The sequence below is a fragment of the Musca autumnalis genome, unplaced genomic scaffold (assembly GCF_047663935.1).
Source record: "Musca autumnalis isolate F117 unplaced genomic scaffold, ASM4766393v1 scaffold_1, whole genome shotgun sequence".
Lineage (NCBI taxonomy): Eukaryota > Metazoa > Arthropoda > Insecta > Diptera > Muscidae > Musca > Musca autumnalis.
In genome coordinates this window covers 316,141,118-316,162,236 of record NW_027411644.1, presented here as the reverse complement: position 1 = coordinate 316,162,236, position 21,119 = coordinate 316,141,118, and the positions used below count along the sequence as shown (strand labels likewise).

General features: G+C 39.0%; 1 protein-coding gene across 3 annotated transcripts in view; it reads right to left on the bottom strand.

Moving 5' to 3' along the window:
- Ser (protein serrate) overlaps positions 1-21,119 on the bottom strand; it is a 164,452-nt gene that overhangs the window by 26,568 nt on the left and 116,765 nt on the right. For 2 of the 3 annotated variants that reach the window (XM_073962343.1, XM_073962344.1), the window contains exons 12-14: positions 16,018-16,165; positions 15,742-15,879; positions 10,073-10,168 (exon numbers count right to left, since the gene is read on the bottom strand). In XM_073962343.1, coding sequence (XP_073818444.1) covers positions 10,073-10,168; positions 15,742-15,879; positions 16,018-16,165 — 382 coding nt within the window. Of the gene's footprint in view, positions 1-10,072; positions 10,169-15,741; positions 15,880-16,017; positions 16,184-21,119 lie in introns of all 3 variants that reach the window. The other variant, XM_073962342.1, reaches the window with a different exon arrangement.

The window sequence follows — 21,119 nt, the reverse complement described above, 5'->3', positions numbered from 1 at the left end:
TATCAAAGCGAAAAACAAATCCCAATATCACATCACAGCACACGGGTCTAAGCGGAAGGCACACCACACGAGTGGAATATACATTTTTTCTTATTTGCTAAGCAAATTTAAAAAGCAATTTTTCATTGTTATCTATGCAAATGTTTAGTTGGTCGTCTTATTTTTTTTTTGCTTCTGCCATAGTAGTAAAGATGTAGTCAACCTCCTCGAGGTAGCCAGTGGTGAGTGGAAAGAGTTTTGGGAAAATTTACTCTGAAATTAACTATGACATGACAAATATTGCCTCAATTGATATTTATCGTATTTGCATATTGATATTTGAATTTTCGGTGAGTGTGTCTGTGTGTGTTGTGTGATTTTCATCGGCATCGTTGTCGCCATATTTATGCCAACAACAGATTTCTTTTTAGATAAAATCACCAGCCGAACAAGTGCGAAATATTTCGGTTTTAAAAATTTAAAATTAATGATGGTGGGTAAATTTAATTGGATTGCTGTGATTTGATTTCGGTTTGGTGACTAGTTAATCAGATAAAACTGGCTCACCAATCAAATAAAGTTGTTTGTCAAAGAAGTTTGTATCTTAAGTCTTTCGTATTATGTGAACCGTTTTTTGGGGGCTTACAATTGCAAAACTTAATTGAACATTTTTTAAATATCATGTAATGCGATGCAAATAAGATTATTTGGAGTGTGAATTATTCATTAATTTAAATAAAATCATTCGGAAAAAAGGCAGATCTCGGTTAATTTTTTAAAATGCTTTTCCTAAAAAATTCATAAAGGAAAAATGGGAACATCTTTTGTCTTGAAAGACCTTTAGAAGGTCTTCTGTCGATAGACAAATCTTAAGGTGTCATCTGTCTTTTGAGCACCTTTAGAAAGCCTTCTGTGTATAAAAGGAATTAGAAGGTATTTTTTCTATAGAAGACCTTTAGAATGTGTTCTATCCAACTATGGATAAGGTCATATCCATATCTTCTGTCTAAAGAAGACCTTTAGAAGATGTTTTGTCTATAGAAGACCTCTAATAGTTTTTTGTCTGTAAAAGATCTTATGTCGTTAAAAACACTTTGGAAGGTCTTCTGTCTTTAAAAGACTTTAGAACATCTTCTGTCCATAGAAGATCTTTAAACAGTCCTTTCTTTTCTGTCTGTAGATGATCTTATGTCTCTAGAAACCTTTGGAAAGCCTTCTGTCTATAAAAGACTTTAGAAGATCTTCTGTCCATAGAAGATCTTTAGACAGTTTTCTGTAGAGAATCACAATTTAAAGGGCCTTCTATATAAAGCGCTTTTAAAAGATGTTCTGTCGATAGTCACATTTTAATGGGTATTCTATATTCTGTCAATAGAATAGAATATTTTCTTTAGATAGAAGAACTTTTTATAGATGATTTTAGAAAATCTTCTTGTTATAAAAGATTTAACTGTGTCTTCTGTCTATAGAAGACCGATAGAATATCTTCTTTCGATAGAACACCTATAGAGAGTCTTTAGTCTGTAGAAGACCTTTAGAGGGTCTTCTGTCCATAGAAGATCTATTGTCAATAAAGGTCTTTTAGAAGGTTTTATGTCTAAAGATGCACTGTGAAGGGTCTTAATTGGATAGAAGACCTATACACGCTTTAGAAGGTCTTCTATCTATAGAAAACCTTAAGAAAGTTTTCTGCCTGTGGAAGACCATGAGAAGTCATTTAGAACAATTTTGGAAATTTTTATATCTACAGAAGATTTGAGGGAGCCACCGTGGAGCAGTTGTAAGCACGACAGTCTTGCACTCAAAAGTTCTGCTGTTCAATTCCTGACCAGAACATCAACATTTTCGGCGGCGGCAAATTCCCTTAGCGTAATTTTTTGCTTCCCTTTCCTGAATATTTCAGCCATGAAAAACTTCTTTACAAATAGTGTCTTAAGACTCGCCGTTCAGACTTAGCGATAAGAAGTAGGTTCCATTTCACAGGCTAATATGAATCGGAGTGCACTCATTGAAGTCTCCCGTGTCCCTTCGGATGTATGTTGCAAATTTGTGGAAAGTCTTCTGTCTATGGAAGACCTTTAGAGTATCATCGGTCTATAAAGTATATCGAACAAAATCATAAAGTGGCTCACTAATTACGTCAATGGTAGGTAGGCGTTGACAGTAGACTTATCTCTCCTTTGCTATTCAATTTGTTTGTTGCAAAGCTTTCATCACCATCAGATGGAGTAAAGTTGGTATCTTAAGTGCATGATTGCACTGCATTTGCAACGGGCGTAAATGTGGAAGAGATCGGTGCAAGATGTAACAGCTAGCTGGTCATAGTTCACAATCTTCTGTAAGAAGGCAAGCTGACGATATCCCTAACCAAACCCAGGATGTAGCGTAAGCAGAGTTGTAACGTAAGCAGAGTTCTAGAGCAACATCTACCAGCGATAACAAGAGTTCGAAAAAAATGTCAAATGCATAGCTTCCAGATGTGTCCACATGACGAACATAATGTTACTGTCTGGCATAATACCAGCCTGGTTATCCAAATTAGCATATAGTTGTAGTGTAAAATCTGCCCAAGCATCTGCAAGGTCTTCAAATGTTCCTACCTCTTTTGTAACATTGACATGTTTGAAACGATGTAGTGTTTAGGATGAATCTCACGGTAAGACCCGTGCCATACTGGAATAATCTTCATCTCGTCATACAGATTGTACATGGATGGCATGATGAGATAAACTGTTGCAGTTCTCATAGTAGCGTTCTAACAGATTTGAATAGAGTTACATCGCATTGTACTTATGTACACGGATTACATGGCCTACTACAGTCCAACCTATCTCAATATACATATGTGGCCAATCAATTTTCTTTATCTGATCTCCAAGTGATGAACATACTATCGAATGTGACCGCTAGTTAGTGGTCCAAATTCGGTTGCCATCGACCAGGGAAGGTAGACTATAAATAGTTCCGAAGATATCAACCATCCTTGGGGAATTCCCAGTTTTACTTTTCGGGACTTCGACTTCTTGTTCATGAATTCCATGTACGACAGGCGTCCACTTATATAGTCGATTTTTCAAATTTAAATCTTGGTCGGAGAGTAGTCTCTTCGATGCCCTCTAACATTGTGGAGTACTAGACAGTATCAACGGCTTTTTATAAATTGAGCGCCAACAACAATGTCCTATGCCACAGCCAGTTCTGGTTGAGTCCTTGACTATTATGGGGCTGCTGTATTGATGCGCTTCTGACGGAACCCTTACTGATAATCGCCATCAGGATAACTATTTCAGACGCTAGAGAGAGAGAGAGAGCAAAGCATCAGTAATCTTTTTGACAAATCGGTCGACAAAAACGAAATCTGTCGCTACGATTCATCTTTGCTGACATCCTAGCCTGGCTTTAATAGCGCGACAACCCTGACCGTTTTCCAGAAATTGGTCACGATATGAGTGGCTAGCGAAAGGTTCATAACTTTGGTGAGATACTCAAATCTCGGCACATCCAGTTGTTTATGCATTACCATGGAGTTTTCGTCAGGGCCCAACACTTTGGATGATTTAGCTTTCCTTATGGGATTTGCAACAACATTCATTGTTAATTGTGGTTGTTCCTCTATCGAAGTAGATATCTAATGCGACGAGTATTCTTCTCTTCGCTCTGTCACTCCCGCTCGACAAATTGCCGATGAACATAACGTGCGCACATCTGTAGATCATTTGGCGTAATGTCGCCAAATGTGCTCGAGGTCTTATCTTCCACCTTCCCAGGGTTCGAGAGTGACTTAAACTTTGTCACACTTCACTTATTCAGACTTCAATGTTGCAGCTATTGTGATAATCTAGCCACTTGTTACACTAGTAGCCACCGACCAACCTGTTAACTTCGAATGTCAACTCCCTGACTTTGGGGTTACTGGGATTGGTTTGGTGATTCTCATCATGCTTACTTGATAGTTCCATCGACTCTGCTTGAAAATTTTGTCTAACTTAGGTTTGACGACCTAAAGGTAGCGAGCGACATCAGTTTTGATAATGTCCCATGCACACACATACATATGTCGCCACAACCTCCCCTGAGGGACAAGGGAGACTTCTTTCATATCAAAGAGCGCAAGCCGATTCACATTGGTTCAATGATATGGGATCCACTTTTTATCGCCAAGTCCGAACTGCGTGTCGTACGAAACCACTTGTAGGGAACTTTTACATGGCTGAAATTTAAGCCAACATTACAATAAGGGGATTTGCCGAAAATTTGTACCGATATTAAGTGGTGAGTGTGAGCGGTTGTTGTTGTCCGATGGGTGACGTATGGGATGAAATATACCAAGGAACGGTCCTGACCGGCTTCAGCATGGCAAAGTCCAGGATTTAGCCTCTCTCATCTCATGTGGACACTGACCTCGCCGTGGTGTCACCTGGGGTAGCTGCATTTAACACCCGTTTAAGGTAGTGAGCTAAAATGTGTAGCGCGTTCACCCATAAGAACGTTAAAAACTTGGGTTTGGGCGCCGGTTTAGTAACCCTCCCTTAGAAAAAAGCAGCCTACTAATATTGAAAAACGTAAGAAAAGAAAAATAAAACTCTTTAAAGTTGATGAACCCCGCAAACGTTTTAAGCACCATGATCTGCGAATCTGCACCTGGAATGTTCGCACTCTTTACAGAGAAGGTGCAGTTTACGCATTGGCAGATGTACTTGAAAAGTACAAAGCCGACATTACTGCCATACAGGAAATACGATGGAATGGGAAAGGCGTCACAACAACACCTAAAGGTGACACACTCTATTATAGCTGCCTGACACAAAGCATGAGTTTGGTTGTGGATTTGTAGTTGGTCGGAGGTTAAAACATCTGGTCTCCAGCTTCACCCCAGTGAACGAAAGACTCGCTGCAATTCGATTAAAAGCAAAATTCTTTAACATCAGCTTTATTTGCGCTCATGCTCCCACTGAAGACAAGGACGAACAGACCAAAGATATATTTTACGAGCGCTTAGAAGAAACTTATGACCGTTGCCCTGCACATGACATTAAAATTATATTAGGCGATTTTAATGCCAAAATTGGAAAGGAGAATATCTTTGGCCCAACAGTCGGGAAATTCAGTCTCTGAGGCTGATAGAACTGCAGCTGCAAAAAAACATGGTGGTTAGCAGTACCAGATTTAAACATCTCGATATTCATAAGGGCACCCTGGTCGCCAGATCAAAGAACAAGAAATTAAATTTATCACGTTGTGATTGATGGAAGACATGCATCGAGCGTGTTGGATGTATGATCGTTTCGAGGTGCAAACATAGACACGGACCACTACCTTGTTGCAGCAAAGGTACGTACCAGATTAAACGTAGTAAACAAAGTGCGAACAGACACAACACGGAAGTTGTACATCGGTAAGCTGTAATCACAACAGTTGGGCCAGTTGAGTGGAATATGCTATGGCTATATATTCCAATCAACTGGCCCAATTGCTTATCAAAGCACTCCTCGTCCCGATAATATATCAGGACAATGGCAAAACATTGTCCACTCCATGCAACAAACCGAAAAATCAGTACTTGGATACCAGAGACCTCCACCAAGGAATCCCCGGTATGACCAGGAGTGTCGTGCTGCTACGGAAGAGAAAAATGCGGCATATAGGGCTACTTTACAATCAGTAGAAACGCGTAGCGCACTAGAGAGGTATCGCGGAAAAGGAGTGTGAACAAATTGAGATGTAGAGGAGACAGAACGAAGTCCGAAAATTCTACCAAAGAGTGAAACATCAAACTGATGGCTATGGCACTGGCACATCCTCCTGTAGAGACCAGCAAGGTAATCTGGTAACTGATATAGATTGTGTGCTAAGGATATGGAGAGAGCATTTTCTCAAACTGTTGGTATCCAATAGTAGCGACGTCGACGAAGGTACCTCAGATCCAATCCTAGAAGATGGTATTGAATATATACCACCCGGCCAAGATGAGGTAAAGACAGCAATAAACCGGCTGAAGAATAATAATGCAGCAGGAGCTGATGGCCTACCAGCCGAGCTGTTTAAAACCGGAGGCGACACGCTGATAAGGTGTATTCATCAGCTAGTTAGCACCATCTGGCAGGAAGAACGAGTACCTAACGATTGGAACCTGAGTATCCTGTGTCCCGTCCATAAGAAAGGAGATTAGACTTTATGCTCCAACTATAGGGGCATAAGTCTTCTCCCTATCGCCTACAAGATAGTGTCAGGGATATTGGGCGAACGACTAAAGCCCATGGTCAAAGAAATAATTGGACCTTACCAATGCTGCTTTAGACCTGGCAAGTCCACCATTGACCAGATATTTACCCGGCGGCAAATCATGGAGAAGACTTAAGAGATGCAGATCGACACCTACCACCTTTTTGTCGATTTTAAAGCAGCCTTCGGCAGCCCGCTACGTTCAAAGGTATTCCAAGCCATGTCTGAATTTGGTATGCCCGCAAAGCTCAAAATGACTCTAACTGACACAAGATCTTCAGTTAAAATAGGAAAGAACCTCTCCGAAGAGTTTTGTACTAAAAGAGGTTTCAAGCAAGGAGAAAGCCTTTCGTGTGATGTTTTCGACATCCTGCTAGAAAAGGTTATACGAGAGGCAAACGTCAAAAGAAGTGGCACAATCCACACCAATAGCCACATGTTACTTGCTTATGCTGATGATATATTCATCATGGGACGATCAGTAAAAGAAGTAACCGATAACATTATGATGGTCGAAGGAGAATCTGCAAAAGTGGGCCTGGCGGTAAACGGCGAGAAGACTAAGTTGATGGTGTCGACGCGCAATGCGTCCATTGAGCTCGGACCAACTGTTGAAGTTGGTTCCTATAATTTTGAGGTAGTAAAAGACTTCGTATAACTCGACACCGCCGTAGACACAACAAACGACATCAGTTGTGAAATAAAAAGAAGAATTGTTTTGGCCAAAAGATGCTACTGTGGCTTAAGTAAGCAGTTTAAAAACAAATCCACATCTCGTCAAACAAAAATAACGCTTTACAAAACACTAATATTACCCGTGCTGATGTATGGTTCCGAAGCCTGGGTACTTGCCCAAGCAGATAAGGCTTGTCGTGTTTGAGAGAAAAATTCTTCGAAAGATCTACGGACCAATCTGCGTTAACGGTGAATATCGACGTCGTATGAACCACGAGCTGTATCAGCTTTACAACGACATCAGTATAGTTAAACGTATCGAGATGCAACGATTGCGTTGCCTAGGTCATATAATACGAATGAGCGATGATGGACCCGCTAAAAAGTCGTATAAATTCGACCCACATGGCGGTGCACGCAGAATTGGCAGGCCAAAGAATAGATGGCGCAAACAAGTGGATGAAGAGATGACAATGCGCGGTATTCCAGAAAGCGTAGCACTAAACAGAGAGAATTGGAGATCTTTTTTTAGTTCGGTCTATGGAACAAATGTTCTGTAATGGGCCAGCTAAGTAGTAAGTAAGTAGTTGTTGTCCGATATAGACCTTATTGAAACTTGATATTCGTTTGGAAGAAATTTTAACGGATGCTCGATTTTTGAGGTGTCGTGCCCATCAATCATGTAATTGGCGCGGGCAGATTTTCTTAGCTTTGTACCATTATCTCAGGAATTTGAACTTGTCGCCGAAAATAAAATTGTACCGGCGTAATATGGATTGCGAGGACAACCTGTGGCAAACAATTTCAACACGATCCGAGATCTGATCCTTAACTACTCTTTGTTGAGGGAGGCACCCGAAGGAGTGAACCGGAATTGATTCGATTTCTAGTCGAAAAGAAAACAAGTAAAAAAGTATCAGTCGGCTTTGCCGACAGAGATATACCCTCGGCCTGTGTGAACCCTTTTCCCCATATATATTTAAAGGGTTTTGAAAATTATGGGCGTATGAACCGACAAAAATATGGATTTGGATAGAATCTCAAAAAGTTTTGCGGGGACCATTATATCAGGAAGCATGTACTTGCCTACGAAAAACATGATATCGCTGTAAACAGGACCACTAGGTTAAAATTTTCAAGGGATCTTCGCATAGACCCTTAACCGGGTTGCTCTGTTTATGAGATATCAGGCGTACTATTTCAGCTAATATTTTCGAATTTTTGTGGGGGAGGTACCAGAAGGAGTGGATCTACAAGCACCACCTTCGAATTTCATCTAATATTCGAAGAAATATTACGATATAAAAAATTACGAAGGCCAAATTTTGGACCGAGTCGGCAGAGTCGTTCATGAGTTATCTTGCGCTCTAACCACTACACCACTACATACGGTGTCATAGGGGATTTTTGCACAATTCAGGCTATTTTTTCAGGAAGTATGGACTTGCCCCTGATAAAACTTGTAACGTCGTATGGATCAAAGCGATTCGAGTGCAGGTCCTGATCTGAACTTATCCGAAATTTTGTGTGGCAGGTACCCGAAGGAGTGGACGGATTTGGTCCAATTTAGAACCTCATCTAAGTCTAGTAGAAATTTCACGATGTGCTAAGTAGGGACCAAATCGGTTACTCCCTTCAAGAGTTGTCGTGCTCACAAATTTCCCGAACATTTTCGAACTTTTGTGGGGGAGGTACCGGAAGGAGTGGACTGATATAACCCATCTTCGAACTTAAACTAAGTTTGGACAAAATATTGCGAAAACCAAATTTTGGACCAAATCGGTTTATCCGTTCGAGAGTTATCGTGCGCACCAGCCAGCCAGACAGACGGGCGGACATTGCTAAATCGACTCCAAATTGTCTGAAACACATTTCGTCCAAACATACTTGGGGTCTAAAACCACTATTTCGATGAGGCACATTTTGCCCGTATGAAAGTGTATATACCCTCGTTAGCATAAATGCTGAGGGTATAAAAAGGACGGGCGGACATTGCTAAATGGATTCCGAATTGCCTTAGGCACATGTTTGATCGTATCAAAAAGTGTTACTCTGATGGTATAACAATTTGCAGTATGGTGATATTTTCTAATAATTTATTTGTCTTCTTTTGTTGGTAATTTTATAGCAACAACATGCCCTGGTTAATATAATGGATAAGTAGTATAAGTTTTTGTTCACACTGTGATTTAATGTACTTAAACTTAACTTTTAAATGCACTTAGTAAAGTAGTCATATCTTAACAATCTTAATGTACTCTATATACATTTTAGATGTATAGCATCCTAAGTCTTTTATCCTTTTAGCACATATTAATTAAAATTGTTTATTCAAGTGGATATAAACCTAATGTATTCCAGACAAAGTAAGAAAATGGCAGCGGAGAAGTGCCCCTTTTTTGCGCTGGTTTCTAAATACAATCGACGTCGACAGTCGACGGTAGTTAGCAGAAGAAAAAAAAAGAGTTCTTTAAATTTTCTAAATTAACAAAGCATGTTAAACCAGGATTCTAGTTTTTAAAATCATTTTTTGTTTGACTGGCTGGCTGGTTGGCTGGTCTTTGTGAAACCTTAATGTTCAGATGATGTTAACCCGACTTATGATTAATGTCCGGGCAATGGATGGTTTGTAATGTTACTGGGCTGGTTTTTTTGTTTCGTTTGTGTGTTTATAGCTGTTCAATGAAATGCTTGGCAGCCAGCAACAGCAGGATGTTAATGTTGTTGTTCTTGTTGTCGCCGTCGTGGTGTTGGAGTTTGGTTGTATTTTGTTGTTGTAAATGGCAACAAGCACTTGTTCGTTTACAACAGTTTTCATTATGTTTTTTCTCTGATTCCTTGGCGTTATAGTGCATGCGCTTCATATTTTTTCGTTCAACTTTTTTTCCAACCAAGAGTTTATTATACACTTGTTGCAGATTATGCTTTATAATGTTACTTGTTGTAAACGATGTCCAGAATCACAGGGAGAAAGAACAGACGACGTTCTTCGTTCATGTTCTTTGGGTTTAGAGGAATTTTATGTTTTTTCCTCGATGCTGCAACTCGAAAGCGTTTCTTATGCCTTTGTTTTGTTAAGCGCTTAACGCTTATTCTTTTAGTTTGGTGGTGGTGTTGTTGTTTTTGTTTTATTTGGAATTTGTATGCATTTAAAAGCTTATGTAGTAGTTTGTAGGCCTTTCGCTTAGCTACTTACCTGTCCAACCAGAAGGGCATTCACATGTAAAATCACCATCACCATCTAGACATATACCACCATTGCGGCAGGGATTTGGCGAACATTCATTAAGATCTAAAAACAAAAGAGGAAAAAAATACGAGGTAGTAGAAAAAATCGTAGTGGAAGTGCACATAAAAATAAATGAACCTCGGTAGACAAAGCTTAATGTAAGTTTATTCTTTCTTTTTTAAGATTTAAAGATAGTCGATAATTAGTATTGGAGCAAAATGTTATGTTGGTAGTACTTGAGAGTTATCTTGGAGGGGAGTACAAAATATATATTATTGCTGGTCATTGATGATGGGTGACGGAGGGGAAACAGTACTGATCAAATATAACAAAGAAATATAAGACTTGTGTTGGTTTCGTAACCCACCACCCTTAAGCTCAACCTGTGAATGCAAAAAATCGGACTATCGGTAATTAATGCAAAAGAAAGTAATTCCTTATTTAAAAAGCTTGGCAGATTTTGAGATTTACATTTTTTTGAATTTGGAGTCCGACCCCGTCGCAGATCAAAGCACAAAGAACTATAAAACAAATACAGGACATATATATTTGAATACTTCGGAGGTTTCTGATACACAACAGAAGGTAAAACGATCTTCTTATACCATAAACAAGGACTTGGAAGCATTTTAATGCTGTAAAGAAAACTTCAGACCATTCTGACCTTAGAGGTTTCTTGTGCTTTATAAAGACCTCATACGTCATCGGACTTTACACAGACGACTTTGACACTACAAAACCCTAGCAGACCCGTTTCAGAAAATGTTGAGTCTATTTAGCCCTGTCCGTCCGTCGGTCTGCCTGGTATGAACACGATAATTCTCGAACTGATTAACCGTTTTACACCTTTGGCGATCTCATCCACAAAAGTTACACATTATTCGCTTAAGTGGTGCACATGAAGGTCGAAGAAGTGGGTCTGGCGATAAACGGCGGAAGACCAAGTTGATGGTGTCGACATGCAATGCGTCGTCTTCGCCTACCTCGGCACCGCCGTAAACTTAACAAACGACGTCAGTTGTTAAATAAAAAGAAGAATTGTATTGGTCAACAGATGCTACTTTGGCTTAAGTAAGCAGTTTAAAAATAAAGCCACATCTCGTCATGGTTCCGAAGCCTGGGTACTTGCGCAAGCAGACATGGCAGTGCTTGGTGTCTTTGAGAGAAAAATTCTTCGAAAGATCTACGGACCAATCTGCATTGACGGTGAACATCGACGTCGCATGGACTACGAGCTGTATCTGCTATACCACGACATCAATATAGTTAAGCGTATCGATATTCAACGATTGCGTTGGCTAGGCCATATCATAAGATTGAGCGATGATGAACCCGCTACAAAGACCTATAAATACGGGACTCTTGGCGGTGCACGCAGAATTGGCAGGCCAATGAATATATGGCGCAAATTCCAGAAAGCGAAGCAATTAACACAGAGAAACGGAGATCTTGTCTTAGTTCGGAGATCTTGTCTTAGTTATGAGTCGAAGAGACATCATGGTCGTTGCGATCGAGGAAACAAAGCTCACTGTCACCAATAGCTTGTAACGTTGCGATGGTTAAAACATTTTGCGGAAGGATCGTACAAGTAGCGGAGGAGGACTTTATTTCTTAAACACCAACCTGTCCAGTACAGACCAATCTTGCTTGACTCTAGTGACAGACTCATGGAATGTATGGGGGTAGCAGTAAAGTGTGTTACTACAGAAGTAAAGGTAAATGCCGCTGATGAATAGCAGTGAGCATTGTGGTGTACCTCATATTAGTTTGCTTTTCGAGGGCTATAACAGTCTGGTGCTAGCAGATTTCAATGCTCACAATGAACTTTGGTATTTCACCCTAGGCAGCGAACAGAGGGGTAAAAGACGGACCGAGCAAATTGATAGCTACACATTTTGCACGGTTAACCAAGACGGTCCTTATTTTAACCTGCAAATTAAAGAGAACCCCGAAGAGAGAGGTTGAAGAAGAGTGTACTACGCCTCTCAGTGGAGGAGGAGGTGCCACCACAGTTTACCATGTACGATTAAATCTGAAATCATCCAAAGCGCTGGGTCCACATGGAAGCTCAATGGTAATGCGCAAACAACTGCATAAACCCTAAGTTAAGTATTTGTCAAGAGTCTTTAATTTATCGTTAGCCATCCATATTGTACCAGGAGCCTGGAAATTGCCTCGTTATGGAAGCCAGACAAAAACGGGGTACATGTCTATTTCGGTAGCGATAATTATAGAGGCACTATTCCTTCCCATGATGAGAAGCAATTTGCCAGTTGTCCAACATCAGCATGGATTACGTAAAATGCACAGGATCAATGCTGATGTGGTCTAAGCCATATCAACACATATCAGTCAAGGACCAGATCAGGGCATCCAACTGGAGAGTCATGGCCTATCAAAGGTTTTCGATACCGTCAAGCATGCCTTGCTGCAAGATCAGTAGTAGTAGGAACAAGGTTGTCAAGTTGGTGGGAAGCCCAGGTTCGATTCTCAGGTCAGGCAAAATCAAATGTTCAACGGCGGAAAAACTACCCCTACATTTTTTTGAGTATTTTTTTCCAAATTCTTTATTCATTATACCCTACACCACCTTGTGGTAATGGGTATTATGTCCTTGTGCATTAGTTTGTAACATGCAAAAGGAAACGAGATAGACCCGTAGTTCCTTTTAGGGATATACATAGAATCACTTTCTAAGTCGATTTACGTATGTCCGTCTGTCTGTCCGTCTGTCCATGTATTTTTGTAAACAAAGTACAGGTCGCATTTATTATCCGATTCGCATGAAAATTGGGGAAGATAGTTTTTTTGGCCAAAGGACGAACGCTATTTATTTTGGCAAAAATCAGTTCAGATTTGGATATAGCCCTCATATATATTTTCGCCCGATTTAAGGCATTTGGTGCACGAAACACGGTATATAAGTCCGATTTCAATGAAATTTGGAATGTGCGACGGAATTTAGTCTAGAAATAAGTGTGCCAAATTATATAGAAATCGGTTCAGATTTGGATATAGCCCCCATATATATTTTCGCCCGATTTAAGGAATTTGGTGCAGGAAACACGCCATATATGTCCGATTTCAATTAAATTTGGGATATGCGACGGTATTTAGTCTAGAAATAAGTGTGCCAAATTATATAGAAATCGGTTCAAATTTGGCTATAGCGCCTATATATATATTCTCGGCCGATTTTAGGTATTTGATGCACAAAACGTGCTATATATGTCCGATTTCAATGAAATTTGGAATGTGCGAGTGTGCCAAATTATATAGAAATCGGTTGAGATTTGGATAGAGCCCCCATATATATTTTCGCCCGATTTAAGGAAGTCGGTGCACGAAACACGCTATATATGTCCGATTTCAATTAAATTTGGAATGTGCGACGGTATTAAGTCTAGAAATAACTGTGGCAAATCATATCAAATCATATCAATCGTTTCAGATGTGGATATAGCTCCCAATTATATTTTCGACCGATTTGAGGTATTTGATGCACGACGCTATATGTCCAATTTTGGTGAAATTTGGACTATGTGACGGAATTTTGTATACAAATAAATTATATCAAAATCTGTTCTGATTTAGCTCACATATATATATATATATATATATATATATATATATATATATATATATATATATATTACATATTCACAGTGGTGTAGGGTATTATATAGTCGGCACCGCCCGACTTTGATCCTTTCCTTACTGGTTTTTAATATGAAGCCCCAGCGCCTTGAGGCTTTATAGGGGCAAAACTTCTCTAAATGTTTGTCTCTTTACACACGACGTTCGTACTCGGCTATAAAACATAGGACCCATATCATTGAACTAATATACATCGGGGTGCACTCATTGATATGAGAAAAGTCTTCCTTGTCTCTTCTGGGATGTTTGTGGGAACATAATGAATGTATGTTTAAGGATCGTTTTGAATTTTCTACAGGGTGCTACTATAACTATGATAAAAATTACTTCAGAACATAGATCCAGTTGCAAGATGGTATATATCAGACACCTCATCTACAAAAGTTCAACACTTTTGCGTTTTAATCCAGTTTAATGTCGCTTCTCTCTAAGAAAAAAATGTCATATCATAACCAGAATGGTGCTTGAATGGATTCCCAAGGGTCACAAAATCGAGGTCAACTAAGTAACCCCAAGAACTAAGGCAAAATAAAAAAAAAAAACCGGCAACTAATCCAGTAAGATGACGATGCTTTGTGGAAGCTATATGCATGCAAGAGAAGTGACAGAAAAAATCCCACTTCTCGGATCTATTTGAAATTTTAATAAATTTTAATCATGACTGCAACATCATAATTCGTTTGCTGGGATAAGCCGACATTTCCTGAGGTATGGGCCACAGAATGTGCCAATATTTACGACCACTCCTTCATACCCCGGTCGATCTAGTATTAGTAATCTTTATGGTTTTTGTGACAATGCTATAATTTGGTTAACTATTCTTCTCCAGATTGGAGACTTAATGTTTCGAAACCCTCGCCTAAGTATATAAATAAGATTATGGTTTGGAGTTGGTCTAGACTGTGTTGATTGTGCTTGTCAGTGGAATAATAAGGCCTGTCTGTTGAATAATTGGGCTCACTCTTTATGATATCTACAAAAGCCTTGATATTTACGCTGAAAACCTTCTAAACTTCTTGTAATGCTTACTAAAATGCCATCTACTTTTGGGGTATTTAGCTGTCGTCAAAACCGATCGATTCATTTTTACTTGCTTTTATTTTCATATTAATTTTATATTCCTTAAATTTTTTATTTAAATAAGGAATTTTACACTGTGTTGATTTAGTAGCTGTGGAAAGTATTTTTTAATCTATTATTTTAGGTATGGAATCATTATAAAAATATTACAGTTCTCCTTGGTGGAAACATTTGTCCTACTTAATTTGAAGATTAAAAATTTCAAACCGAAATATTGTCAAAGATTTTTAACTAAACCCTAAAATGACTGAAACAATTAGTGTCATATTTATAATCCCAACACCTTAATCCTTTGCTAAGAAATGCGGCCTGTATAAAAGACAAAAGAAAAAAAGAAGTCGAAAACAAAAGACTTAAGATACAAGCATCCACTAGGCGCCAAACATCACACGTACAGAAACTTTGTACATTTGTTTTCTCAAACTAAACTGATATTCAATACGTTATCAAAAACCATTACCCGAAATGCGAAGTTTCATTTCAATGCTTTAACATAAACAATTTTCCACTTGATTGGCAAGAAGGAAAACAAAACACAAGGCTTCTCACACCCAAAACATTTCCTAGAATTTAAAATATAAAACCATTTGTTATTGACAGCCATACGTTGATGGCATTCGAGTGTGGCATATTTATAGGTTACTAATTTTAATCAACCATTAAATACACTAATTTGGAAGATGTTGGCAAAAGTAAATTTCTTGATTAGCTGATTAATTTATCAGCCTTCTTTAGATTTTCCAAAAATAAAACTAATCAGCTACAAATTGTTAGACAAGAAGATAAAAAATACATTCTGTTAAAGATTTTTGCCTAATGATCTATAGACAAAAAACTTTGAATTCTCACACTCAAAACAAACGTGGAAAATAAGCAAAAATCGTTAACGTAAAACTTACTGTGTTCACAAAAAGTTCCCGTATAACCAGCATGACATTTACAAAATGTGCCCACATCAACCATTTCACATGTGCCATGTCCCGAACAGGGTAAATTTTTTGATGAATCAATGACGGTGGAATTGGCAAAACATCCATCTGCAAATTATTTTTTTGATTATTAATCAAATGGATTTAGTTAAGCTTCTACTTCTTCTTCTTCTTTGCATAAATTATTAATCAACTATGAATGAATGTGTCTCTGTGGAAGAGGGAAATGACTAGTAATTGACTTACCATTACAATGTGGCTGATTGCAAAGCGGTCGTATCTGTTCACAATGTTTACCAGCTCTCCCTGGTGGGCAGTGACAATAGTAGCTACCTGGTGTATTTAGGCAACGACCCTCCAAACATGGTGAAGGTGTACAGTGGTCATTGGCCTCCTGAAATGATGAAGAAAACTATGAAGATGAACAACAATTAATTTGTAATATTTTGAAAATTTATTATTTTGAGTTATGCGATTACATAAATCACATATGATTTTGTTGATTGATGAAGATGTGATCCCAAAAAATTAAATATAAAGTTCAATTAGTATTAGTAAAACTAAATGATTGGGTGCCATCGTGGTGCAATGGAATGCACACCCGCCTTGCAGGGTGAAGGTGGTGGGTTCCATTCCCCGACCAGGCAACATCAAACACTTTTCGACGGTGGCAAAATACCCCTCATTAATGTTGGCGACATTTTCTGAGTATTTCAGCCATGTAAAACTTCTCTACAAAGTGGTGTCTTAGACACGCCGTTCGGACTCGGCGATAAACAGTAGGTCCCATATCATTGAGCAATATATGAATCGGGGTGCACTCATTGATATGAAAGAAGTCTCCTTTGTCCTTTGCTGGGATGTTTGTGCAACAATTATTATTTTATTATAGAACTAAATGATACATCGGAATAATATAGACAAGCTATGTTCGATTATTTAGCCCTAAAAGCAGGATTCCATTGTTTTGGTGGTTTTCAGTCTATTTGGTCTCTAATAAGCACAAAAAAATCAAATAAAAAAGAATCAGTTGTTTTGGCGGACAGCTAATTACCCTCAGCGTATGACTGTATAAAAAAATAACAGGAATGTTATGCCCAATTGTACTATGATCAGATCCCTAAGTTTATATATTTCTGTAAATAATTTTTGGAAGACTTTGGTGAAAATGTTTCGTCGTTTGTAGGGCTGGTATCATAAATATCGGACCTAATTATTTCACTGACAGACCCAATCAAAACTGGTTACAAACAACGAATACCAGAATTATTTTTAAATTTGCCACAATGACATTTGGAAGGGATTTTGGAACATTCGGCCGATTATCGAGGGAAGAATGAAACAAGTGAAATTATACTGTCGTAATATGAGCCGTGAGGACTAGCTGCTGTAAAATGTTCAGAACAATCTTAGACGTGTCTTTAAACTGGACATTCGCGAAAAATTTTGTGTGGAAGGTACCCGCTAGAGTGTCTAGTCCATAGGTAAAACTATTATCTGAAATATTACGATGCACAAATGTTTACCAATGTAAATCGCACCTTTTGATAGTTATTGTGAGCATCAAGTTTTTTAGTTGGTCACCGTGGATTTTTTAGAGCATTTGGACCATTATGTCAGGAATCATGGACTTGCCCACGAAAGACGATCAAGACCCGATGCAAAAATTTCTTGACGATGCTAGCATTGTTACAAAACTAAAATTGAATTTTTGTGTGAGACCTATGTATATAGTGCATATTAGAAGCTGATCTATGTTTAAAAAAAAGAATAACGATGTGTAAAGTTTTGGACCAAATCGGGTTCCCCCTTCGATAGATATCGCAAAGTTTGGACCAAATCGGGTTCCCCCTTCGATAGATATCGTGTGCACAATTTCTACAACATTGACTATCTATGTCCATAACGAGTTAGGAGACAGGTAAGTGGGTAAACAAATGCAGCGAGTCGCGTAGTCCCAGTCTACATGCAGCACATATGGTGGGTATCGTGCTCTCAATTTGGGCCCAATATTAAAAAAACCAATCTTGTTTGCGTTCTTCTGCTGCGATCGATGTGGGTGTTCTCCGTGTACGCATTCTTACTGTACCCTGCCTAATAGACTCGCACAGTGCCGACCATGAAGAGGGCATTGGCAATTTATGGCAGTGTGTTAGTAAGTTCGAACAAAACAAGTAAAAAAGTGTCAGCCAATGTGAACCGAAACGGACAGATCGAATGTATTTAAGGTCGCTTCACAATTTTGTGGCCCTTTTTGGACATTTGAACTTGCCTACAAAAATGTGGATTACGAATTAACTGCACTAAGACACAAATTTTGAACTTTTGTAGGGCAGGTACCCTTAGGGAGGACCGATATGGGGCATTTTAAAAGTTAAACTAAATTTTGATAAAATATTAGGAGATCCAAAGTTTGGGCCAAATTGGTTGCCCTGTTCAAGTGATATCGTCCTAGTATTTTGGTGACATTTTTTAAATATTGGGGAGATGTACCGAAAGTTGTGGACCGGTATTGCCCATGAAACCAAGTTTGGATATAATATGACGAAAACCAAATGTTGGACCAAATCGGTTGAACAGTTCGAGAGTTATCGTGCTCTCCGACCGCCACATATGGTGACATAGAGGTTTTTTACACCTTTCGGGCTGTTTTCCCAAGAAATATGGACTTGCCCCTGAAAAAACTTTTACCGTCGTAATGGAGTTAGCGAATGCAAATCGCTTCAACAAAAATCAAAGTGATTCGAGAGCAGGTCTTTAAGTGAACTTATCCGAAATTTTGTGTGAGAGGTACCAGAAGGAGTAGACAAATATAGTCCATATTCGATTGGGTCCATATTGGAACCTCATCTAAGTCTGGTAGAAATTTCACGATGTGCAAAGTATGGACCAAATCGGTTACTCCTTTCAAGAATTATCAAGCCCACAAATTTTCCGAACATTTTGGAACTTTTGTGGGGGAGGTACCGGAAGGAGTGGACCGATATAGCTCATCTTCGAAATTAAACTAAGTTTGGACAAAATATTACGAAAGCCAAACTTTGAACCGAATCGGTTCATCCGTTCGTGAGTTATCGTGCGCACCAGCCAGCCAGACAGACATACGGACGGACATTGCTAAATTAACTCCAAATTGTCTGAAACACATTTCGTCCAAACAAACTTGGGGTCTAAAACCATTATTTCGATGATGCACATTTTGCCCGTATGAAAGTGTATATACCCTTTCTAGCCTTAAGGCTGAGAGTATAACAAACATTTGCTCTCTTTCGTACGCTCTTTTTTACGTTCGGGTCGTATGTGTGGGAATCGCCGAAAAACTTCGTAACCAGAGACAAACGTATGTTCGGCACTGTGTCTAGACGTTTTCATTTGTACCTTTGGAGCCCTCTCTAGATTATGAATATCTATCCTGATGTGCGTGGGTGGGGGAGGCTGTCCACTATGTTGTGGCAGGGATGCCCACTGCGATAACAGCCAAGCAGGTACTGCATCGACACATTATTTTGTAATGCTAATGTATCCGTAAAATTGTCGTCTCCTAATAAAGGTGGTCGGTCCGTTGGTGTGATGAGGAGACACCCTGTTGCAGTCCTCAGTGCGGCATTCTGGTATGTTTGAATATTCTTTCACTGAATATCGCTAACATTTACATATCACAATGCAGCCACATAGTTCACCACAGAGCGACCTATTGATTTATAAGAGGTCGATAAGGTTTATTTGTCAACAACCTATGAGCTACCAGTCAGCGACGTAAGACCTTGTTCAACAAATGAGCTGGCGGTCAGCAACGTAAGTGCCTTATTCATATTTGTCACCAATGTGGACGACTTAAACGGTATCGAAGTCTTTCGATAGGCCAACAGCCACCAGAACTGTTCGTTCGCACGGCCTGTTCTGGTTCAGTCCTCGACTGATATGTATGGATATGACGTGTAATGCTGTTGTGGATGTGTGCATTTTCTGGAATCCATACTGATGTTGGGCATCATGAGGAGGAGTAGTGCCTTTAAAATCGTTGTTACTGGCAACAAGGGGAAAATCGGAAAATAGTTTTCCCTCTGCTGGCACCCTTGTCTGGCTTCAGTAGCGGGACCACCCTGCCAACTTTCCAGGCTTCTAATAGAATATGGGTAGTTAACGACAAATTGAGAAGACTTCTCTCTACTCATGTACTCAACGCCGGGTTCATCCTGTTGCTTAGGCATTACCATTAAGATGCCGTGTGAGCCCCACGCTTTGGATGATTTTACGTTTTTAATGACATCTCCAATATCGCTCATCATAAATTGTTGTGGTACATCCTCGACTGAGAGGTCTTTTCTTATACGGCGTACAACACTCCTCTTCGCCTTATCAAACTCGGGTTGCTCTATAAATTGCCGGTTAAAGTAACACGCGCTGACACTGTGTCACGCCATTGAACATATTATCATCCTTGTTTCTCTAACTCGAGAGTGAGTTGCATTGCTTCAAGTAGTCATGGTGAACAAATATACGAAAACAAACACAGCCACTGGTCGAATACTCCTCTGAGTCAATCTGGTGCATAAAACCGACCGCCGCACAGATATATTTTCACAATTCTTTTTTGTTAGACAGATAACACAATCAGCTTTCCGGTAAGTTGTAAGCGGTCAAATTCGGTCTGTTAGCTGCTGAGGAATTCAAGTTCAAAATTAAACTTTTGAATTTTTTACTATTTTTCATCAAAATATCAGTGTTGTTTGAATTTTTTTATGTCTTCTTATATATTAAAGATGGTCAAACGCCAATAAATAAACTATAAAAATACAAAAAAAAAACTAAAAAAGAAAATTTCGAAAAAAAATTTTAAAATTTTTTTCACAAAAAACGGTAACAAAGGTATATATGGGCTGAAAGAGGAGACTCTCGGGCATATTTCTGTGAAAACAGAACATTGTTCCATGTTGTTCCACAAAAGTTCTAGTCCACTAAATTTGGAATTTCATAAAATTTAGTACCTGGGGAAAAATAAAATAGCTCATGTTGTGTAAACGCTACTCTAATTTATTAAACCGATTTTTAAAGGCCACAATTCTAACTACCTAACAAAAAACGCAGCGAACGCAATATATGTTATAGTTTCCGAGAAATAGCTATTTTTTTCTCCAGAAGTTTTCAACAATTACGTATTTCTCAAACATGGGAAAAATGTTCGTCTTTAGGGGCACCCCATGTCCGTACCTTCCAATATGTTTACCTAATTTTTTGGTTTCCTTAGTTTCAGTATGTTTACTATCGAATCCCATATAGAAATTAAATATCAGTGATAAAACAAAATTTTGATTTTTGGCCAGGAAAATCGTTTCTTGAACCATTGT